Source organism: Pelodiscus sinensis, chromosome 29 (genome assembly GCF_052426305.1).
Source record: "Pelodiscus sinensis isolate ZL-2025 chromosome 29, ASM5242630v1, whole genome shotgun sequence".
In the NCBI taxonomy this organism is placed as follows: domain Eukaryota; kingdom Metazoa; phylum Chordata; order Testudines; family Trionychidae; genus Pelodiscus; species Pelodiscus sinensis.
The window spans coordinates 7,991,004-8,014,701 of NC_143080.1; the positions used below are offsets into that span (position 1 = coordinate 7,991,004).

A 23,698-nucleotide genomic window follows, 5' to 3' on the forward strand; every position below is an offset into this window, starting at 1 on the left:
ACATGGGAGGTATCCCCTGACACAGGGGTATCCCCTCTCTGACATAGGGGGTATCCCCTGACACAGGGGTATCCCCTCTCTGACACAGGGGGGATCCCCTGACACGGGGGTATCCCCCCAGCGCTCAGGGCGACCCTGTGTTCGAGGCTTTCAGGCCCCGCCCCCCGCCGGCCGGCCGGGCTCAGGAAAGAGCCGCCCCTGCACCATAGAGTGGGAGGCGCCGCCTCCCTGCCCGGCCCCAGTCTGAGCCGCTCTAGCCGGCGCCGCCGTCTCACTGGCCAGCGCCCTGTGCGTGCCTCCCCCGTCGCGCGGCGTGACCCGGAAGTGGATCCGCTCTGGGGGCGCGAGGCCGGGGGGGCGACGATGGGGGAGCCGGCGGTGGCCGAGGAGCTCGCGAAGCTCGAGTACCTGTCGCTGGTGTCCAAGGTCTGCACCGAGCTGGACAATCACCTGGGCATCAACGACAAGGACCTGGGTGAGGAGCCGCGGGGGGGGGGGCTCGGTCCAGAGCGGGGGGCGGGTCGCGGGGGGGCCGCCGGGGCTCGTGTTGGGGGGGTCCGGACGGGGTCTACAGGCGCCCCCGGAAGGGGCTGAGCCCCCCCTAGAGCAGCTTGATGGGGGGGGTGCAGGAACCAGGGGACCCCCCCCAGAGGGGTCCGGACGGGGTCTACAGGCGCCCCCGGAAGGGGCTGAGCCCCCCCCCGAGAGCAGCTTGATGGGGGGGGTGCAGGAGCCAGAGGACCCCCCCCGGGGGGGGGTATGGACGGGGTCTACAGGCGCCCCCGGAAGGGGCTGAGCCCCCCCTAGAGCAGCTTGATGGGGGGGGTGCAGGAACCAGGGGACACCCCCCCCCATTCGGGGCTGTACCCAGCTGTGTCTCAGCGGCAGAGTTGCAGTTTGAGCCAGCGCCTCCTGGTGCCAAGGGTGGCTGCGGTAAGAAAGTAAATGTGTAAACATTAGGGATGTTAACAAACAATAAAACACGTTAACCATGTAACTCAGTTTCTCTCAAACGGTGGGTCCTGACCCCCCGGGGGTCGCGAGCAACTTGAGAGGGTGGTTGCAGCAATGGAAAGAGGGGTCGTGAGCAACTGAGAGGGGGGTCGCGGTATCACAAGTTTGAGAACCCCTGGTGTAACTGATCAAAATTCTGTCCGTTATCTGGTTAAACTCTGCATGGGCTGCAGGCCCCACGGTTAACCGCTAACGGTAACCGAGAAGCATCAGCTTATCAGTTAACGAGTTAAACTCTTGCATCCCTAGTAAATATGTATTAATTAAACAAGGAATTGGTCTGGTGGTATTTTTGAGCTAGGGTGGTTGTGCTGAGTGTTGAACAAATGTAGTTAAAAAGACAGCTCTGGCCCCCAAAGAGTTGAGGGTCTGGAGTGAGCATATGAGCTCTCTTCTCAGCCAGAGCCATTTGCAATCCCTCCAACCCTGTGTTCGAGCAGGTGGACCTGAGACAGTGTAGAAAGAAAAACTGGCACTGCTGCAGCCCGTGCATTACTCCAGGTTCTGTGACTGGATGAGGGACTTCAGGTTCAAAGGTTGCCATGCCAGCCCCTTTCATTAGAGTGAAATGCATGTGGCCTGACTTCCAGTTTTATTTATTTCACTCTCATCACTTTGTTTGCAGCTGAATTTGTGATAAATCTCGCCGAGAAGAACACCACATTTGACATATTCAAGGCTGCCCTTACAAAGAATGGCGCCGAGTTCACAGTAAGTGAGATGCAAACACAAAAATTGTTTATTTAAAAGAGAGTTGCAAGGATTAAGTGTGTGTGTGTTGTTGTGCAGTTATTTTCACTTAATTCATGTATGCTGGCTTCCAAACACTTTTGTATAATTAAGAATGATACAATTTTGAAGACTCATTTGGGCTATTTATGTCTTATTACTGCGCATGTGAAGTGCAAGAAAAATAGCTTGTTGTGAAAACAAACTTTTTATGGTGCTCATACACCAAGCTAATAAGTACCTTACAAACAGATCAGAGTGATTGTCATGGTTAGAAACAATGAGTAGTTCTATGGCACCTTAGAGCAGGGCTGCTCAATACGCGGCCCGTGGCCTGTTTGTTTGCGTACTGCAACGTGGTTTGGGTCTACATGGGACTCAACATGTGGCCTGTGAGTAGGATCCTTTGAATATGGGCTCCACTGGGAACACGCTCCACAACAGCGAGGTGTCTCCCAGGCGGGGTGAGCATTGAAAGACACAAGTGGACGGGGTGGCTTGAACAGACGGGTACAGGGTATTGGCATTTCTAGACCCCAGGGAGGAGGTGCTGGGAGTGCCAGGGCATTGTGGGAAGTGCTTTGTATTCATGCTCGACCGTGTGAAAGAAGCTATTTGCATATATATTTGCATGTTTATGCAAACACACTTATGTTGTGGCCCTTGGTATGTGTTGTCAGTATCATTGTGGCCCCTGGGGCTTCTAAAATTGAGTAGTCCTGCCTTAGAGACTTAACAAAATATATATATATATATACACACACACACACACACACGTGTATATATATGTATATATGTATAAAATATAGTATCATGACCTTTCGTGGGCAAAACATGTTTCTTCAGATGAGCTTGAATGGAGCTCAGCTCATCTGAAGAAGTGTGTTTTGCCCACAAAAGCTCATGATACTATATATATTTGTTAGTCTTTCAGGTGCCACAGGACTACTCATTGTTTTTAAAGTTACAGACTAACATGGCTACTCCTCAGACTTTTAAACATGTCATGGCTAGAATTAGTGACTAGTGTGGAGAGTCACTTACATGCAATTTTCATAACGCTGTAGAGTCTGCACCAAGCAGCTGAACTTTTCTGGTATACATGTAAATTCTTGTGACTGCAGCTCTATGCTTCTAGATGCTTTTAGAAGTTGGAATTGAGCTTTTTGTTCCCTGCTAACAAACCCTACCTTGTACTAATGTGCAAAAGTATTGCAATCACTTAAAAATATCTTCTGTGCTTTATTGAATTTTTCAGGACTCCCTCATTAGTAATTTGTTACGTCTCATACAGACTATGCGGCCTCCAGGAAAGCCATCTACAGGCAAAGGTAAGTAAATACTCACTGCTCCAACAGCTCAACAGAAAGCCGTCCCAATCCTTTCAGCAACTGTTGAATATTATGTGTGACAGAGAAATAGCTATTCTTATATGCTGTTATTCCAGTGGAGTTCCCTGTATTGCAGGAATCACTGTGGCAAAGGTTTTGGGCTGCTCAAGGAAAGAGCTTTACTCGGTGCAGAATTTAGAGTATTTTATATTTCACTATCTTACTTAACCAGCATTTTTTTGGTGAAGGGAAATGTTATTCTTAAGAAGGTAAGAACTGTCATACTGGGTCAGACCAAAGGCCCATCTAGCCCAGTGTCCTGTCTCCCAACAGTGTTCAATCCCAGGTGGCCCAGAGGGAATGAACAGAACAGGTAATCATCAAGTGAGCAGAACCTAGGGATGTCATTCCTTCCCATCCTGCCTAATAGCCGTTGATGGACATACCTTATATGAACTTACCTAGTTCTTTTTTGAACCCTGTTATTATCTTGACCTTCACAACATCATCTGACGAGGAGTTCCACGGGTTGACTGTGCATTGTATGAAAAAAATACTTCCTTTGTTTGTTTAAACCGGCTGTATATTAATTTAATTTGGTGACCCCTGCTCTTGTGTTATGAAAAAGAGTAAGTAACACTTCCTTATTTACTTTCTCCACCCCAGTCATCATTTTATAGACCTGTATCATATCCCCCCTTAGTCAACTTTTACAAGCTGAAAAGTCCCAGCTTTTTAATTTTTAAAAGCTACCGTAAAATTTACATTCAGAGCTTAAATGACTACAGTATTCGGTTTAAGAAATGACAGTGACAAATTATTGTAGCCATGTGATAAAGGTGCATTTCTAATGTGGTTTTTTTTTTTTAAACGCTTTTTTGTTCTAAAAGCAGAGGCAGTTGTCAAACCCAAAACAGAAAAGGAAAAGCTGAAGGACCTGTTCCCAGCCCTTTGCAGACCAGACAATCCCACTATCAGGGTAAGGATGACGTTTCACACGTTAAAAATCAGTGCATGGAAGTATCATGCTTGCTCTCTATTTTTTCACTCTTGGTTTGCAGTTGCTACATTAACATGATCATCTGCAGGGCTCGCCAAGCGGCGGCGAGTCCCGCTTGCCAGCCGCGCAATTCGGCACGCTGAGCAGCTGTGCCGGCTGTAATCTACTCAGTAGATTACACTAATTGTTGAGCCCTGATCATCTGTATTGTGCTTCTAATGCACAAAATGTGATGGGGCCTGAGAAATGAAAATGCAGAATGTCATGGGAGGTCAGTAGTTAGCTGAAGATTGCTGGAGGTTAGTTGCAGGGGATTATTGTTAATATAGCTCTCTCAGAGCCAACACTGCTTTGTGGAACCTCCATCCTACCCTGACAAATTTACATTCTAACGCAGACAATATAATAAGTGGGATAATGGTTCAGGTGCAAAACTGCCTGGCATCACTGAGACCATGGTAGGTGACTTTGGTTAAGGAGTGGTTTTGAAGGAGCATGTTTGACACCTAGGCTTGAAAGGGATTGCATGGCGGAAGGTACAAAGAGCAAGAAAATGAGGATGATAGAAAGGAGGATTCAGAAAAGTGCAGAAAGTAAGAGGCATAGAAGAGGCAAAAGGAAAAGGTAGAATTGTGCAGAGGCTTGAAGGTGAGGTTGAAAAAATTATTAGCATACTAGGCTACCCAAGTTGCCTACGGGTCACATGCATATGAAGATTTTAGTAACAATTTAAAAAAGTCTCCAAAGTCTTACATAGAGGCAGAACTGTTAGAGCCATGTGCCTTTAAGTTTCATGGTGTAATCATCCCCATATTTTAGCTTCTTTACAGTATATTTCTCTGTGATCTTTTCTCCTCCTTTCCAGAAATAGATGTGAGGTTGGTAGGTTTTTAATCAGTTTGCTTACAGAGATATTTTCTGTGTCTACAGACTATGCTGGATGAAGATGATGTGAAAGTAGCTGCTGATGCTCTTAAAGAACTTGAAGCTTTAATGCCTACTGCCGGTGGGAAGGCAAAACAAAGGAATACTGATCACCGGTAAGTTTCCAGTGCATCTCTGGGCCATGACTAGCTAGGAAGTATAGTGTCTGTGTGACCTGCTCTTGCATGAAAATTTAATGCAGATTGTTGATGTTTGTCAGGACAAAAAAAAAGAGGAGGAGCCGCAGTCGCAGTAGAGACAGAGACAGGAAACGGAGGCACCGATCCCGTTCCAGGTCCCGTTCTAGGACTCGGGATAAGAACAAGGGGAAATCCAGATACCGCTCAAGGAGCAGGAGTCCGAGTCCCAGCAGGGACCGTAAGGATCGAGAGAAATACACAGAGAAGAGCAATGATAGATGGAGGGACAAGCATGTGGATCGGCCTCCACCTGAAGAGCCTTCAATTGGAGAAATTTACAATGGCAAAGTCACTAGTATAATGCAGTTTGGGTGCTTTGTGCAGCTGGAAGGACTAAGGTACTCATCTGACCGTCACAAGAAGTCATTACCACTTTTTGGTACCATCACCCTGCCTTTGAGTATTATAAATATTGTCATCAATTTCTGTCATTAGTGTGACTTAAGAAAAAAAGTATGATGCCTTATTAGGCTCAGCCACGTATGCCAGTGGTACACACTGAATTTCACAACCGTGGTGAATTTTCTGTTTCAAAAAAGTAAAGTGGTCAGTAAAGAACGTTTCTCTTTCCAGTAGGGATGTAAAGTACCATTTTAAAAAATTAACCTATTAAACTGAACGTTCAACCAGTTAACTGGGATCCTGCGGTGAGCCCGGCTGGGCTGGAGTGGCCCCACCTGCACCTGCATCGGTGGGGGAAGGGGAACTGCTCCAGCCTGTCTGGGCCACCGGTTAACCTCTTACATGCCGCATCTCAGTTTATAATTTTCAGGGACAGTTTATAATCATGCAAGAACCTCTCAGCGTTAAAACATTTTAAGACCTGTAAGTGTTGAAATGATATGTGACGAGCTGTCTCCCACCGTATTGTCCAGCATCTCATGCCCTTCTGTCCATGTGTGACCCACAGGAAACGCTGGGAAGGCTTGGTTCATATTTCTGAACTTCGCAGAGAGGGACGTGTTGCTAATGTTGCTGATGTTGTGAGCAAAGGACAAAGAGTAAAGGTCAAAGTGCTGTCATTCACTGGGTCCAAAACCAGCCTGAGCATGAAGGTATGGAAGAATGTGATGGATGTTGAATACAGATCAAATGATGATGGGGGACAGAGTGTTTAAGCGTTAGTTTATAGCAGTCTGTGATCTACCAACTTGAATCCCTTGAAAATACCGTATTATAGTACTCAAAATTGGCAAGTTATAGTTCTGTATTTATTCCACTCATTGGTTTCTACTCCATTTTCTCCACGTGTTCTTTTCAAATGTCTTGTGTATAAACACTGCAACTTCCTGAAGGAGGGTTCCAAAGAGGATTGAGTGAGGCTGTTCTCAGTGGTGACGGATGGCAGAAAAAGGAGCAGTGGTCTCAAGTTGCAGTGGGGGAGGTCTAGGTTAGATATGAGGAAAAACTATTTCCCTGGGAGAGTGGGGAAGTACTGGGATGGGTTCCCGAGGGAGGGGGTGGAATCTTCATCCCTAGAGGTTTTTAAGTCTCTGTTTGACAAAGCCCTGGCTGGGATGATTAAGTTGGGGTTGGTCCTGCTTTGGGCAGGGGGCGGGACTCGGTGACTCCTGAGGTCTCTTCCAGCCCTGGGATTCTATGATTCTAAACATTCAACAGTGTTTGTATCACTTACTGAACTACACCAGCTGATCATTTTGAAGTCTTGAGTTGGTCGCCTGGCCAGACCTCAGGTTGTCACTTATGCCCATGCTCCGTTCGCTGCATGAGAGAGGAGCATTTTATTTTAAATTATGGGCCACAAAAATGTGCTCCCGATCACAGGCTGCTTAATGAAGAGCCAGTTGTCTTTTAACTAATGTGATAGAGGCTTATGGCTTTAACCCATAATGCCCCAGGTTCAGTCCCTACTTCCGATGGACTGAGTCTGGCATTACATAAGGAAAAGGTGATGAATCAATCTGTCAATCAGTGATTAATAAATCTATCAATCATATTTTATGTAGGATGTTGATCAAGACACTGGGGAAGATTTAAACCCAAACCGACGCAGAAACATCGTTGGAGAGACCAATGAGGAGACCTCGATGAGGAATCCAGACAGACCCAGTCACCTCTCCCTAGTGAATGCCCCTGAAGTGGAGGATGATAGCCTTGAACGGAAGCGTCTCACCCGGATTTCAGACCCAGAGAAATGGGAAATCAAACAGGTGTAAAGCATTGCCATCTCATACCGGGGTGTCTGGGGGCAGCATCATTGTATGGTCGTAAGAGAGCTTCAGAGACTACCCTCCTGCTTTCCATTGGTCTTAGTAAATCTTTCTGAAATCCGGGTTTCCCAGAATGACCTCATAAGGCTTTGAGCAGTCTTTGGCTAATAGTATGATCTAATTAACTAAACATTGTATCTCTGTCAATATTCAGAACACTCGCAGGATCCATCTTTGTTAGAAGTGTCACTTGTAATTTCAGCATCTTTCACAAGTGCTAAAACCCAGAAAGGGCAAAGTGTTACAGCTTAAAAAGCCCTTTTCGGCATACTAATCCATCTCTGTTGCTGTGGGGTTGTTTGCTGCATCTACTAGTGTATGCAGCAAAGTTTTAAAGTCATAATTGAATTCTTTTGGGAGAAGCCAAGTCCTTCTCTCTGTTGGGCTGTATTAACCGACTTTCATTGTAAATATCCCTTTCTTAATTTCTCCTATTTATACTCCATTGTACCTCACTGATAGACCCTAATCCCTTCAGACTATCCCAGTGACACAGTGTCCTAGGGGACCTTATATTTCCCATCTCTCTGCAAAGTAGACCCTCCTTGCATCCCAGAGAGTGCTAGAATCTTAAATGGACCAAGCTACACTTGAATGATATTCACATGTGGGAACTAATCCTCCTTTCTCCCATCCCATGCTAGATGATTGCTGCTAACGTGCTCTCCAAAGAAGAGTTCCCTGACTTTGATGAGGAGACTGGCATCCTCCCCAAAGTTGATGACGAGGAAGGTAAGATTGTCTGGCTGTTTCGCTGGGCATAAGGAGTGTCATAGTTAGCAATAGCCTGGAGCCGGTAGGTGTGCTGGTTCCCCTTGGGTTATGGTGGCCTTTGACTGAGAACTCTCTCTTTGCCTATGACAGTTCTACCTTTGAAGGACATGTAATTATACACTAAACGGGATGCCCAGAAAACAATCCACGTAGCTTCCTTTCTCTGCTGGGGATGTGTGAGTGGAAGAAAAGTGCATGTGTCTCTTTGTTCACCCCGAATTGTTTGTGGGTTTTAGATGAGGACCTTGAGATTGAGCTGGTTGAAGAAGAGCCGCCGTTCCTGCGAGGGCATACAAAACAAAGCATGGATATGAGTCCCATTAAAATAGTGAAGGTGAGAGAGTTCAGACCAGTGACTGAAAACATGTGCGCCGATTTTAGGTAACTGTGCTGGAATTAGCAATAATAAGTGGAACCTTGAATCCCTAGGCCAGAAAATCAGGCATGCTGGGTTGGAGATCTTTTTTTTTTATAGGACACTAGAGAATTTACAGCATGTTGCTCAGTTCCTTGTGAGGGCTTAGGGCAGGGTATGATAGGTGGAGGAGTCAGGGCAGCGTAGGGGAGGGAGCAAAAGTCGGGGCGGGGGAGACAGGGTTGTGCTGGCTCCCAGGTGGAGATGGACGGGGGCGCCAGGGCTGTGTTGCCTAGCCCTGGCCGTCAGCTCCTCCTGTGGGGGGGGGGAAACGCATGGGGTTGCACTTCCCCTGTGGGGCTGCTGGCTGGTGGGGCTTCCCTCCCCCTCACTGTCTGGCGCTGGGGCCAATGTCTGGGGGTAGGGGTTTGGACCAGGGAGGCCACTTACCTGTGGCCCATGGCAGGTAATATGGAGAGCCCTGGCCCCAGCTGGTCACTCTCTTCCTGGTGCGACTGCCCCCTGTGGTCATTCTGCAGTATAGCTATCCCCAGTGGTCATTACGACAGACAATTGTCCCTGTTCTCAGCCCCCTCCCTTTGGCTGTGTCTACACTGGCCGCCTATTACGGAATAGGCATGCAAATGTAGAACTTTGGAAGAGGCAAATGCGCGGGGGATTTAAATATCCCCCGCGGCATTTGCGTTTTCATGGCCGCCGCTTTTTTCCGGCTTGGAGATAAGCCGGAGAAAAGCGTCCAGACTGGCGCGATCCTCCGGAATAAAGCCCTTTTCCGGAGGATCTCTTATTCCTACTTGCAAGTAGGAATAAGAGATCATCCGGCATAGGGCTTTATTCCGGAGGATCGCGCCAGTCTAGACGCTTTTCTCCGGCTTATCTCCAAGCCGGAAAAAAGCGGCGGCCATGAAAGCGCAAATGCCGCGGGGGATATTTAAATCCCCCGCGCATTTGCCTCTTCCAAAGTTCTACATTTGCATGCCTATTCCGTAATAGGGGCCAATGTAGACGTAGCCTTTCTGTGTGTTGGAAAATAATTGGATTCCAGGCACATCCCATTGTCCTAGCACAACCAAACCCTGACCTTGCTTTAAGTTAGGATAAGAGGAAGCTGCATACTGAAGATTGTGGTCCTAACTCTGACCATTTAGGGGTCTTGAACCAATAGACTCACAGATGGATGGACGGACTCACAGACGCACAAACTCTCTAAAATAGAGAGAGAGTTGGGTTTTCATTCCATTGGTAAGAGTGAGATGAGGTCATGCAGTAGAAATGCCGGTTAACACACAGCCAGCATCTCATAGCAAGAGAGTTAACCAAGTGGTGTTCTTCTCTCTCTCATCCTCTTGTTTTTGATGAGGTGGGGGATAGTCAGGAAACTATCCTTCCCACCTCATGCCTGTCATCTCACCCTGGATGGGGTTGTGAAGGGAGTCTCCCACAGTCTCCGCCATTGCATCTTGGAAATCTACCATCAAAATCTTTCAGCACTTGCGAAATAATAAAGTTTTCGAACTGTTATAAGTAGCCGTGGGAAAGAGATTGCCTTCAGGCTCGCGGGCAGATGAGCTGGGCTGTATTAAAGGTGCACAGAGTGGTAGCGAAGGCTCCGGGACTGGACAATGCTTGTAACGGAATATTGCTTTTGTTCTTCAGAATCCTGATGGCTCCTTGTCCCAGGCGGCCATGATGCAAAGCGCGTTAGCCAAAGAAAGGCGAGAACTCAAACAAGCTCAGAGGGAAGCCGAGATGGATTCTATTCCTATGGGACTTAATACACATTGGGTGGATCCTCTACCTGACGGTGCGTTTTGATTTGTCTCTGTTTAAGTATCTATTGGGCCATTCAGTGATCCTGGAAAGTTGAATGTGTGGGTGGCCATCTAGGAGAGATTCAGGTGCCACCCAGCTGATTATCAGAACGTCCACAGCCAGTAGTGTGTGTTTCTCTTGGTGGTGCACATCTGCACTTGTGTTGGTGCGCACAACAACATTTATTCCTCACATGAATGTAAAAAAATTAGAGGGAACACTGGTGCCATTCTTTGTTGGAACTGAACCATTCCAGGGCTGCGTCTAGACTGGCAAGTTTTTCTGCAAAAGCAACGTACCAGCTGTCTACACTGGCCGCTTGAATTTGCGCAAGAACACTAACGATCTAATGTAAGATTGTCAGTGTTCTTGTGCAAATACTATGCTGCTCCCTCTCAGGAAAAAGCCCTCTTGCACAAATGCTTTTGTGCAAGAGGGCCAGTGTAGACAGCTAAAAACTGTTTTGCGCAAAAAAGCCCCGATGGTGAAAATGGCGATCGGGGCTTTCTTGCGCAAAACCGCGTCTAGATTGGCACGGATGCTTTTCCACAAAAAGTGCTTTTGCGGAAAAGCGTCCGTGCCAATCTAGACGCTCTTTTCCGCAAATGCTTTTAACGGAAAAACTTTTCCGTTAAAAGCATTTGTGGAAAATCATGCCAGTCTAGACGCAGCCCAGGAGTATATCTTGATGTCTATGTATGTAGCCCCTTCACTTAACTTTGTTTTCATCTTGAGCATGGCTTGCATGTTTAGTCTTCTAGTCAAAGCGTAACGGAGGAGTGGACATGTATGACCAAGTGCTGCACAGATAGAACTGAGGCAAAAGTCGTAGTAGACCAAAATCACACTCGATATGCCAGAACAGTTCCCTCGAGCTCGCTCCAGGCAGATTGCAGTGTTAACTGTGAAATGCCTTTTTACTGTCTCTCGTTCACTACTGGATTTGTGCTGTCACCTGCAGTGTGATAAGTAAATTCTCATTCTCTGTTCCCAGTGGACGGGAGACAAATAGCTGCCAACATGCGGGGTATTGGGATGATGCCCAATGATATCCCGGAGTGGAAGAAACATGCGTTCGGTGGCAACAAAGCCTCCTATGGTAAAAAAACCCAACTTTCCATCATTGAGCAAAGGGAGAGCCTCCCAATCTTCAGACTAAAGGAGCAGCTGATTCAGGTAAGACCCATGCAGGAGTCACCCTAGAGAGAGAGAGAAGGGTTAATAGGGATTTTACTGGCTCTGTTTATTGACAAATTAGTAGCCACCTGAGCGTTTTAAGAATGAAATTTTGTTTTTTTAAAATGATATTTTTTCTCTCTGAATCTTTATAAAACTGTAGTACTTCTTAACGAAGTAGGTGGGGCTGCCCTTGCGGGAGTGTGGGGCCTCCCCACTCCAGTGCCCCAGGTGTGGGGCCCAGGGCCCATTGCCCGAAACCCCCTCTCTTGAGAGATGTGACCTGGGGGATTCGTGGGAAGCCGGACTCAAGGCAGCAGAAGGGGTTGGCCCCTCTTCAGCACTCACCAGGGTGGCAGAAGCCAGAGCAGGCTGCTGGGTTGATCTGACTCTTCCCACCACGGTGAGTGCAGGAGAGGTGAGCCGACTTCTGCTGCCATCCTGCGCCAGGTCCCCAGGTAATCCCCCAGGCCAATCTGGGTCTCGTCCTAGGACGGTTGAGGCAGCTGCCATGGGGCCCCCCCAAAGCACAGGGCCTGGGCAGCTGCCCTGGCCCATCCTATGGACAGGACAGCTCTGGCAGTGGGGCCAGAATTGGAGCTAAGATCCCACATGAGCCAAGTCTTTGTGACAGGGTGAGTCATTTGACTGGCTAAAGATACCGGCCTGCTGATTAGTAAATCCAAGGCTAGAACATTTCATCTGAGCCAGCAGGAGTGAGGGCACTCGGGGGCTACGCTTAGTCTTAGATTAACGGTATTTAAAACCCCCCTTGGAAATGCTTTCTACCGTGTCCTCTTTCAGGCAGTCCATGACAATCAGATCCTGATCGTTATCGGCGAGACGGGCTCCGGGAAAACGACACAGATCACCCAGTACCTGGCTGAAGCAGGCTACACCACGAGGGGCAAGATTGGCTGCACCCAGCCTCGCCGAGTGGCTGCAATGTCCGTTGCCAAGAGAGTGTCCGAGGAGTTTGGCTGCTGTTTGGGACAGGAGGTAAAGTTCCGTGCGGGAGGAGGCAGCTGCATAAACACGATTCAAAGTGGGGAAAAATCAGCAGTGGGATAGCGAGCCTGAGCTCTGTGGCAAGTTGGGGGCTGGTGGAATAACTCAACCCGGCGTTATCATTGTTGCCAACTGCTGGATCAGTTGAGTTAGTTCGGTGTAAGGGAAGGAGACTCCATTGCTCATTCAAACCCACTGGTCTGCTTCCATCTCTCGTTTGGTAGGTTGGCTACACCATTCGGTTTGAAGACTGCACCAGCCCCGAGACAGTCATCAAGTACATGACGGATGGTATGTTACTGCGGGAATGCCTGATTGACCCGGACCTGACCCAGTACGCCATCATCATGCTGGACGAGGCCCATGAGAGGACCATTCACACCGACGTACTCTTTGGGCTTCTGAAAAAGGTGATGTTGTGTTTGGCCCAGGGCTGCCCGCTGGTTATATCAGGAGGGAACCTGGGAGGAAGGGCGATGTGTCTTCCTCTTAAGACCCTCATGTCTCAAACTGGTTGTGAGAACTTTACCATCACGAGAGTCGCTCACGTGATCTTGGCCCGGACTGTAAATTAAATGGAGTTTTGGCAACAGACGCAGCACATTCATTCAGAACATTTCTGGAGGTGAACAAGCAGCTCTCTCAGAATAAGGAAGTAGTCTCACTTAACCCAGTCTGCCTCTCTCAAAAGGTTTCTGGGACAAAAGTTCCCTTAACTAGGAAACATGGCCTGAGCTTTATGGCATGAGATTCTTGGCTTTTGCCTCTGAGATGGACTGCGTGCCCTCCTTTGCATTTATATTATTCTGTGAATCTGCCATAGCCCCTGAAAAGTCTGTAGCCTCTTATTACGTGGAATAACCTAACTGATTGAAGGAGCTTTATTGCCCTTGTCATTATTAACATGGCTTGGGAACTTTCTCTCCTTCTGCAGACAGTGCAGAAACGTCCGGATATGAAGCTGATCGTAACTTCGGCGACATTGGATGCTGTGAAATTCTCCCAGTATTTCTATGAAGCCCCAATCTTCACGATTCCTGGCAGAACATACCCTGTGGAAATTCTGTACACAAAAGAACCAGAGACTGATTATCTGGATGCCAGTCTGATCACAGTGATGCAGATCCATTTGACGGAGCCACCGGGTAAGCGCGATTAAAATTTCGGGGTGTCAGGGACCCCCTGTGTCCTGGGATCATGTGGCTTTACAAGGAGCACATCTGAATGGGCGATCTTTTTGCGTGGAAGGGAAGAGGGAAGCCAAGGGATTGATGAGGAGGAGTTGTGTAGAGCAGGATTAATTCTGAGGACGCATTCCCTTTTCTAGGTGACATCCTGGTGTTTCTGACGGGTCAGGAGGAGATCGACACAGCTTGTGAGATCCTCTATGAGAGAATGAAATCGCTAGGACCTGATGTGCCCGAGTTAATTATCCTCCCGGTATATTCTGCTTTACCTAGTGAGATGCAGACCAGGATTTTTGACCCCGCCCCACCTGGCAGCAGGAAGGTAATCCCAGGCAAAGGCCGACTTCCCACTCTACTGAAAGGTTTGATAGCTGGGATTTGTTACATAGTTCATTCCATTCAGAGTCTTATGCGCTCTGACGTTGGGAGGGTAGTAATTGTGGACTGTGCTCTGTAGATTTGAAGCAGCGGTTCTTCTGTGGCTTAACTCTCAAAACTTTTCTTGTCCAATTCTCCATTCATTTTGTGGCTTTTAAGTATTCTTCTGTTTCAGTGCAGCAGAAAGATTCTCTATATGCTGCCTTTTAAGGTCCTTGTTGTCCTCTGTGCAGCTTTTGCATTTCGGCAGGGTCAGTACAGAAGCAATTCTCAGAGGAAGGCAATTGTTCTCTTGAAGCATATTCTGCAGTGGTTTCGTGTCTCATAAGGGCTGTGTGGCAGAGTCAGGCAAAAAAACCCAACTTTTTCTGGATTATGTAAAATTAAGAACATAAGAACGGCCATACTGGGTCAGACCAAAGGTCCATCTAGCCCAGTATCCTGTCTGCCGACAGTGCCCAATAATAGATGCCCCAGAGGGAGGGAAACACAACAGGTAATCATCCCCTGATCCCTCTCCTGTCATCTATCTGCAGACAAACAGAGGCTGGGGACACCATTCCTACCCATCCTGGCTAATAGCTATTCTTTGATCACCTATTGCTAACGTTTTCCTTTTCTTATCAATATGTTCCACTGTGTTGTCACATGGTGCCCTCAAGCTTAAAACCGACTGCAAGTATTTAAAATCTGGCCATTTTTGTGGGTGGAGGGAAAAATCTGTCCACACGGTGGCAGGAGAATACTAAGTTTAAATCATAGCAGTTGTCTGCTCCAGTCTGATTATACCAAACTGAATGCCTTGTGTAAACCGCGCTGCACGAGGTTAGCTGAGTTCTGTTTCCGGCGGGCTGCCAAGCAGAGATAGCATCTGAATCCGACTGACTCTTGTTTACAGGTTGTCATTGCTACCAACATCGCGGAGACCTCCCTGACGATTGACGGAATCTATTATGTGGTGGATCCTGGGTTTGTGAAGCAGAAAGTTTATAACTCCAAGACTGGAATTGATCAGCTGGTGGTTACGCCCATTTCCCAGGTACAACATTGGATTATGTATCAATGGTCAATCTGTGGCTTACAGGAAATTTTATGGAAACAAGGTGGGGAAATAAACACCACTTTCCCTCACACGATGCCTAATGGCATCCTCGGACTATCCCTTGGTGTCATATCCCTCTCTGCGTTGTGTTGGGAGTCCTTGTAATAACACAGACATAACTTCCAGCAACTAACCCTTCAGTCCTCCCTGAGTTGTCATCCTGAAAAGTGCTTACCCGCTTCTGCCACTGAGATGTGGTGTTCCCTCTGAAATCCTACAGGCGCAGGCAAAACAGCGAGCCGGAAGAGCTGGGAGAACAGGCCCAGGGAAGTGCTACAGACTCTACACGGAGCGCGCTTACCGAGATGAAATGCTAACCACCAATGTGCCTGAAATCCAGAGAACAAACTTGGCCAGCACAGTGCTCTCCCTCAAGGTAGGACTCAGCAGATCCCTGTTATGCTGAAATACAGGCCAGTGTGATTGGAATTTCTGCTCTTTGCATGCAAAGGGCTAGGAAGGGACACTGTACCATTGGCTGAGCTACAGCTCGCTCTCCTGTTCTTTCTCCCAGGGGACTGTAACTTTGAGCTTTACAGGTGTCAGTAACACAAGAGCTATTCTGTGTACGCAGCCTGAAAGCTGCAGTTCATTTGAAGCTCTAGAAATGCAGAACCCCAGGAGTGTTGGTGCCAGACCTTTCCATGCCGGCTACCAACAAACAAACCCCCTTTATAAAACATGCATGTTTCCCAGGCCATAGCCTCTGGCTTCTCTTCCCGGGGTATCCCCCAAATACATATATTCCCAGGTACTCGGGGGAGCCATAGAAGTTTGTACCTTCTGAGAGCTGCAATCCCTCAAGTAACTGTCCAAGATGTGAGTCACAGATGTGAGAGGTGGCACGGAACTGTTAGATCACTACGGGTTTTGGGACCCGTACTGTTCAATATCTTCATCAATGATGTAGATATTGGGATCGAGAGAACGCTTATTAAGTTTGCAGATGATACCAAACTGGGTGGGGTTGCAACTTCTTTGGAGGATAGGGACATAATTCAAAATGACCTTAGCAAGTTAGAGAAATGGTCAGAGGTAAACAGGATGAGGTTTAATAAAGAGAAATGCAAAGTGCTCCACTTAGGAAGGAACAATCAGTTCCATACATACAAGATGGGAAGCGACTGTCTAGGAAGGAGCATGGCGGAAAGGGATCTAGGGGTCATAGTGGACCACAAGTTGAATATGAGTCAACAGTGTGATGCTGTTGCAAAAAAAGCAAATATGATTCTAGGTTGTATCAACAGGTGTGTTGTAAGCAAAACTCGTGAAGTCATTCTGCCGCTCTACTCTGCACTAGTTAGGCCTCAGCTGGAGTACTGTGTCCAGTTCTGGGCGCCACATTTCAAGAAAGATGTGGAGAAATTGGAAAGGGTACAGAGAAGAGTGACAAGAATGATTAAAGGTTTAGAGAACATGACCTATGAAGCCAGGCTTCATGAACTGGGCTTGTTTAGTTTGGAAAAAAGAAGATTAAGGGGGGACATGATAGCGGTTTTCAAATATCTAAAAGGGTGTCACAAGGAGGAAGGAGAAAATTTGTTCCTCTTGGTTTCTGAGGACAGGACAAGGAGTAATGGGCTTAAAGTGCAGCAGGGGAGGTTTAGATTGGACATTAGGAAAAAATTCCTAACTGTCAGGGTGGTCAAATATTGGAATAAATTGCCAAGGGAGGTGGTAGAATCTCCCTCTCTGGAGATATTTAAGAACAGGTTAGATAGACATCTGTCAGGGATGGTGTAGACGGAGCTTGGTCCTGCCTTGAGGGCGGGGGGCTGGACTCGATGACCTCTTGAGGTCCCTTCCAGTCCTGTTATTCTATGATTCTATGATTCCTGTTTCTTTCCTGCAGTCTCTGACCCTGAGAATTTCTCTCTGTTTCAGGCGATGGGGATCAACGACTTGCTCTCCTTTGATTTTATGGATGCTCCCCCGATGGAAACACTCATCACCGCCATGGAACAGCTCTACACCTTGGGAGCCCTAGACGACGAGGGGCTGCTCACTCGACTCGGGCGCCGAGTAGGTGAAATCTGCTGTGTGCTCAGGCTGGCCTGGCTCTCGCCGGCCCTGTCGCTGCTTCTCCCTGTGCTCTTGTGTGGTATTAGTTGTCCCATGGCCGCGCTCCCCCAGTAGCAGTCGGCCTTTGCAGACAAGGGGTAGTTAATAACTGCTCTCCGGGGAGGCAGCGTTGTTTTCTCTGATCCGCGAGCTCCATTTTACAAGTGTCTCAATCTCTATAAGCCTTGGGCTACTCTGATCACATAGACGACGAAGATCATGCGCTCTGTGCCAAGGAAAGGCCCCCTGCAAATGGAGCGCCATGCTGTGGAAACGCTGCCTGTCTTCTCTCCAAATATCCTTAGTTTTCTCCTCTCGGGAAGGCCGGCTAGCGCGCTGCTGACACGAGATGTCATTGTGCTTTATTCCTGCAGATGGCAGAGTTCCCCTTGGAGCCCATGTTATGCAAGATGTTGATCATGTCGGTGCACTTGGGATGCAGTGAGGAAATGTTAACCATCGTCTCCATGCTGTCCGTACAGAACGTGTTCTACAGACCAAAGGTGAGGCATTCAGGCCTGTGTGCTGTAGTGCCCAGGCCTGGTTGCATGGTAGCAAGGCGGGGTCTCGGTTGGTTTATTGAATGCATCCGGTGTAATGGTATGTGCATACTCCCCCCGACAAAACCATAATTAACGGTTCGTTGAATCCCATACTGCATCGCTCATTCCCCTCTTTGCCACATGCCCCTGAGCTGTCCCTGTTTGCCCCGGGGGAAGTGAAAGTTGCTCGTTTCTTCTCGTCCCAACAGCCAATCAAACGCAACATTATAATCAGCCACCTCCTGCTTTGAATTCAGAACCGTTCTTGGAGGGTGGTTGGAGGGACCCCGTTCCTCACCCAGAGAACCAGAAGTTACATGTTCTAAGCCCCTCCTTCGCTGACCGTCTTCCTGCACCTCTAGGCTGCAGGCTGTGGCAGTGACATGGCTGCTCCATGTCAGACTCCTTTTGGAATCTGTCACTTCTTCGTTATTAAGTCCTGTTGGTGTGTAGCCCAAGGACTGACTGATATCACAAGGCTCCATCCGTGGAATTGAGAAACATGGACCTCTCTGTAGAGTCTGAGCTACTGCTCAGGCGTCGTCTATTATTTAGGCCCGGTCTACACTGAAAAATTATATCAGCATAGCTGTGTTAGTTAAGAGTGTGTTAACCCCCTCCCACCCAACAACAAAGTTATGCCAACAAAACCTCCAGTGAAGACACAGCTGTGTCCTCAGAGAGTGCTTTTGTCAATGGAGCACGTGTCATTCAGAGAGGGTCTTCCAGAAAACCTTCGGATTGTGTAAGCAGCTGTGGCAGCCTGTCTGTCCCATGGTCTCCGTGGTGTAGACATCCGTTCAGTCGTTGAAGTTCAGATTTCAGAGCAACACTCTTGACTAGTTCTGAGCGCACAACCCAGTGCAGCCTACAGCGGAAGTGAGCCATGGGTCCTGTAGCATCATTTCAATAATGTAGAGGAGTGGGGAGGATGAGAATGTCTCAGGAAAAATACAGTGTTGCTGCTTCTCTGTCCCTCTCCTCTTATGAGAGAGGAGAAGAGGCATCTGTGTTTTCACATAGGAGCTGTGCTAGTCCTTTACAAGTTCAACATTTTGTGCCCTGCTGGCATCACCTTAATCCAAGGGTTCCAGGTCAGCCCTGGTGTAGGCAAGGGAACTCCCACTGTGCTGGCAGGGTTCTGTATTTAATCCTGTACAAAAAAGCTGAGATCCTGTGTGTGCATCTTTGCCTTGCACGGGTTCAACATGGGGCTGTTCATTTTGGTAGCACACAAGAATATGCAGCATGGGGGTCTAAAGAAGAATCGCTGCCCTGTTGCCAGGGGCACGTGATACTGCAGGAGTGGCCAATCCATTCTGGGCAAAGAGCCGAGATAGCGGTGGATCCAGCATGAAAAGCCAGAGCAAAATTTTCGGGGGGGGAGGGGGGAGAAAGGACTGCCCCTTTAAAAGGAGCCCCCGGTGACGTTCGGTTGAGCAAAAAAAAAAAAAAGAAAGCTCTGCCCCTTTAAGAAACCGCAGTTAAATGCTTTTTGGCCACAGCAGGCTCCTGCCGCCTACTGCCATCTTTATTTCTGCAGCTTTCATGGCCACGCTGGATGACTCCCCTGCCCAGGTCAGCACAGGGAGCCGAGAGGAGGGGGCTGTTTTTGAGGGCACGTGGGCGGCTTTCAAGCCACGGGGGGGGGGGGGGGCTTCGCAAGATGCACCCAGGGGAGGGAGGGAAGAGCCACACGTGGCTTGCGAGCCTCGGGTTGGCCACCTCTGTGATACTGCCTCTCGAACACATGTGATAGAACGTGTTTTGTGTGTTAGGATAAACAAGCACTTGCTGACCAGAAGAAAGCCAAGTTCCACCAGACAGAAGGGGACCACCTCACCCTGCTGGCTGTCTACAATTCGTGGAAGAATAATAAGTTCTCCAATCCCTGGTGCTATGAGAATTTTATCCAGGCCCGGTCCTTGCGCAGGGCACAGGACATCCGTAAACAAATGCTGGGCATTATGGACAGGTGAGCAAATCCAGCGAGGGCACAAACCCGTTCTGCTGGTTTTTAGCATTCTCGTCCTTTTGCAGCGACTGGTGGGCGCTTGCTGTTTGTGTGCCAGGGTGTCTGTGCTTTGCACGTCAAACATGGGAGCCCTCTATATCCTTTCTTTACTCCGTTCTGGCAGACACAAGCTTGATGTGGTGTCATGCGGGAAGGCCACGGTGCGAGTCCAGAAGGCCATTTGCAGCGGTTTCTTCCGAAATGCAGCAAAGAAGGACCCCCAGGAAGGCTACCGGACACTCATTGACCAGCAAGTAGTCTATATTCACCCATCCAGTGCCCTTTTCAACAGGCAACCAGAATGGTAGGAGCACAGGGACTCTTAATTCTACGTTTAATTCTCTATCCTACAGTGGGAAAGTCCTTGGCATGGGCTATCCATAAAATACAGACCAAAAATCTGTGCCCTCCGATACTTCAAGACAAGAAGCAACGGGCTTAAATTGCAGCAAGGGAGGTTTAGGAAAAACCTGGGTCGGAGGGGCCATTGACCCACAGAAAAATCAGTCGGGGGGGGCCACACAAAGTGAGAAGCGGGGGAAAGAGGGGGAAAACCTCACTGACGCGACCCCCGACTGAGAATGAGACACACCGTTTCCCTCCCATCTCAGAGCCAAGTGGGGCCCAGTGTAATAGATTTTGCGTGCTCTTGCCCTATGGTGGGATGGGAGCGGGGAGGGCTGGAGTGCCAGTGTGAGCTCCCCAATGCTGGGGGTGGCCCTGAGCCTCAGGGACTGGATCCAGGCAAGCCGGGGGCCGCATCTGGCTTCCGGGGCTGAAGTTCCCCACCCCTGGTCTAGATGGTGTTTGGTCCTGCCGTGAGGGCAGGGGACTGGACTTGATGACCGCTCAAGGTTCCTTCCGGTTCTAGTGTTCTGTGATTCAGTGTGGGCATGGAATGGGAATAGAGAGCAAAGAGACAAACTGATCTGTTCTCGGCTCTCGCGCAGGTGTGTATCAGACATGCAAGGTGCTACCACTACCGTAAAACGAGGCTGTGTCCGGCGTCTTGCCTCCAGCCGTCCTGTTGTGCCTCTTCTCCATGTATGGAGTTCGCACAAGTTAGGGAGATGGGGATTCTGAAGTGACACAAAACAGCTCCATGAAGCAGAATGCAGATGCTTTTTTACAGGAGAGAGCTCCTTTGGGGTCTCGTGTCCCTGGGGGTGATGTTGAAGGGGGGGAGGGAGAGTTAGAGAACTAGACCAAGGAGGACAGGTCTCAAGAAACCCACACATGAGATGAGGTCTTCAGCCCCAGGGACCTGATCTTTAAGAACCTTCTGCAAACAACCTTTCCCCTTCTGCAAACATTACTATTTCTGCTTGTTTTTCTCCACAGGGTGGTCTATCATGAGCTAGTGCTGACCACCAAGGAGTACATGCGCGAAGTGACCACCATTGACCCGCGCTGGCTGGTGGAATTCGCACCAGCCTTCTTCAAAGTCTCTGATCCAACCAAACTGAGCAAACAGAAGAAGCAGCAGCGGCTGGAGCCCCTGTACAATCGCTATGAGGAGCCCAACGCTTGGAGGATCTCTCGTGCCTTCAGGAGACGCTGAGCCGGGCCCTGACATCGGCTCCTGTGGGCGAAGTGTTCCTGCCAGCTGAGATTCTGCCCTGTTGTAAAAATCCCCTTCTCTGGACACGCGCGGTTGAACCTCAATCCAGTGGCAGCTGAAATCCAGATTAATGCCGGGTTTAGTTTCTTTCCTATTCACTTTGTAAATATCTTCATTAGGGGCCCATGGATCTGGACAGTCTCATGTCCTCTGCCCTGCCATGGCTACAATTAGCAGGTCCCTGTTCTGTTGTCCTGGCTCACTCAGGTCTGTTGTCACCACCTCCCACTTCAGCCGTTTGAAAGTCTAGAGGCTTCGAAATCTGGGCACCAAGCAGCAAAGCCCCCAAAAAATGACTCAATGATTTAAAAACTGATTGTTCGTCAACTCGATGGTCTCCTCCCTGACTGTATAGTCAGATGCTAGAATTTCTGAGTTTCTAGCCACTGTTAAGAGGGATCGATTTCAGCTGACACTTGGACAAAGACCAAGCTTTCTTTGGCAGGTTTCACTGCTTGTGCTCAAGCTCCTTTAACTCCTGCATTTTCTTACTTGCTTTAACTCTCTCTTATTTGAAATCAAAACCTCCTGCAGCCAGCTGTGGAGAGAGATTTAGTATCTGTGGCTTTGGAATAAGGCGGAAGAGATCCCCTGAAACCTAACCCAAGTGTCTGTTATACTTGGACAATGGCACGGGTCAGGCTGGTGGTCTTATCTTTCATCAGCATCTCCTGTGCACTGAAAACGAGAATATCGCATGTTAATTAACCACATCCACTCGGCAGCGCAGCTCCGTCTGAGACCCTAAATAGTTACAGATGTTCCAGAGAGAGATTTTCTTCACAATGCGTCATGTGTTTTGTTTCCTCTGACAACACCGCTGACATCACAACGGCTCTTTCTTGTACGCTGTTCTCTTAGGGCTAGACGTGGATTTCAGCAAAGACCTGCTAGAACTGTTGTTATGAAACTGGAATTTCAGCATGGCCTGCCGGTGTGTGCACTGTCATGTGGGAACTGTACATAAACTTAACCTTATTTTCTTTCGGTTGTGGTAATGCCTGTGCTTTTCAGAGCTGGAGAAATAGCTACCTGGCTCCAGGGCCAGAGAGACCCAAACTTAGTGCATTTTCTCATTCTGGGGGGTACGGAACCATTGAAAAGCAAGCAGAGGAGCTGACTGGTTTAATGTACACCTGATCTATGAGAGCTACAAGACAGCACAGCGCCTGCTGTGAAAATTGGCTACATCTGATATCTGCATCCCTTTGTAAAGAGGGCAGGGAGCGGGAGGGCATATATGCTGTTTTTAATATAATGTACAAATACCATACACTCCCCAGAAACATGGGGCATTCCCAGAGAAAAGGATTACTAAAAAGAACTGAAACGAGATGGGTAAAGCGTCTTTGCGCTGCTGTAACGGTTACCCTGATTGCAGTGAAACGTTGCGCTTAACCGAATTGTTTAAAAGCTGGGGGCGGGGAGGCTCCAAGAGCTCAGGTCTGACACCCACGGGGTTCAGGTGGGGTTCTGAGGCAAGGTCTCTTCATGCCACATTTCTTTTATGGCTCTCCTGTTTTAGAAGAGCATTTTCTATTTCCTTGGCTGGCTTGGCCCTTCTGGGGTAGAGAAACCCAATCGAAGGGCGGGATTTTGTGTTCTCGTTTGGAAGTCAGCAGTTGTCTTTACTGTGAATGGCTCTGCTCTCTCTGAAATTTGTGACTAATACGCTCCTCACTTGCAGTATTTTCCATTGGAACCTTTGGGCTCCAACACAGTGATCATGTGCCTTCCGGAACTCAACTATGAAGCAGGCACGTTGGCTTACACACAACCCTTTGCAATAGGCTTTAGAGAGCTCTCTGGCTTGGAACAATTCAGCATCAAGTTCTCGGATGTATCCACTTGGCAGATACTAGAAAGTGGTTACCTCAGCCCCGGTACTCATGGAATGGGAGCCAGAAGGAAGCACCGGCCCTGTAAAGATTTCTAGGCCAACACTAAACAACTGTTCATTGATATTTGTAGTATTTTAGGTCAACCTCAGGTATAAAATGCTAGAATTTCATACAGTGATTCCTTGAGGAAGCCCGTCTATGGTTAGTCCAAAGGATATTTCAGGGGTGTGCATATAACTGAACTCTGGGGGAAATGAAGGGGATAGAGGATCTAAAGACTTGGTTGTGATGGAAGATTACACCAGTCGAAGGTAAAATGTGAATTTGAACCAATAGTTATATAAGCCTCAGTCTCTAGGCACTTGGATTCTGCTATC

General features: G+C 48.4%; 1 protein-coding gene across 2 annotated transcripts; it reads left to right on the forward strand.

The window, feature by feature from the left end:
• The first annotated feature begins 299 nt into the window (after positions 1–299).
• Positions 300–23,496, forward strand: DHX8 (DEAH-box helicase 8). Of its 2 annotated transcripts, none has more exons than XM_075911168.2 (23): positions 300–475; positions 1,640–1,725; positions 3,002–3,074; positions 3,965–4,053; positions 5,005–5,114; positions 5,219–5,536; positions 6,109–6,253; positions 7,166–7,369; positions 8,074–8,161; positions 8,440–8,537; positions 10,236–10,383; positions 11,386–11,567; positions 12,372–12,566; positions 12,800–12,985; positions 13,510–13,720; positions 13,903–14,084; positions 15,039–15,179; positions 15,463–15,618; positions 17,127–17,264; positions 17,678–17,806; positions 19,624–19,820; positions 19,984–20,163; positions 21,201–23,496. In XM_075911168.2, the coding sequence occupies exons 1-23, from the start codon at positions 364–366 to the stop codon at positions 21,418–21,420; spliced, it is 3,588 nt and encodes a 1,195-aa protein (XP_075767283.1). In that variant the 5' UTR covers positions 300–363; the 3' UTR covers positions 21,421–23,496. The 2 variants fall into 2 exon arrangements, with proteins under 2 accessions (XP_075767283.1, XP_075767285.1); XM_075911170.2 differs by having other exon boundaries at positions 3,968–4,053.
• Positions 23,497–23,698: the final 202 nt, after the last annotated feature.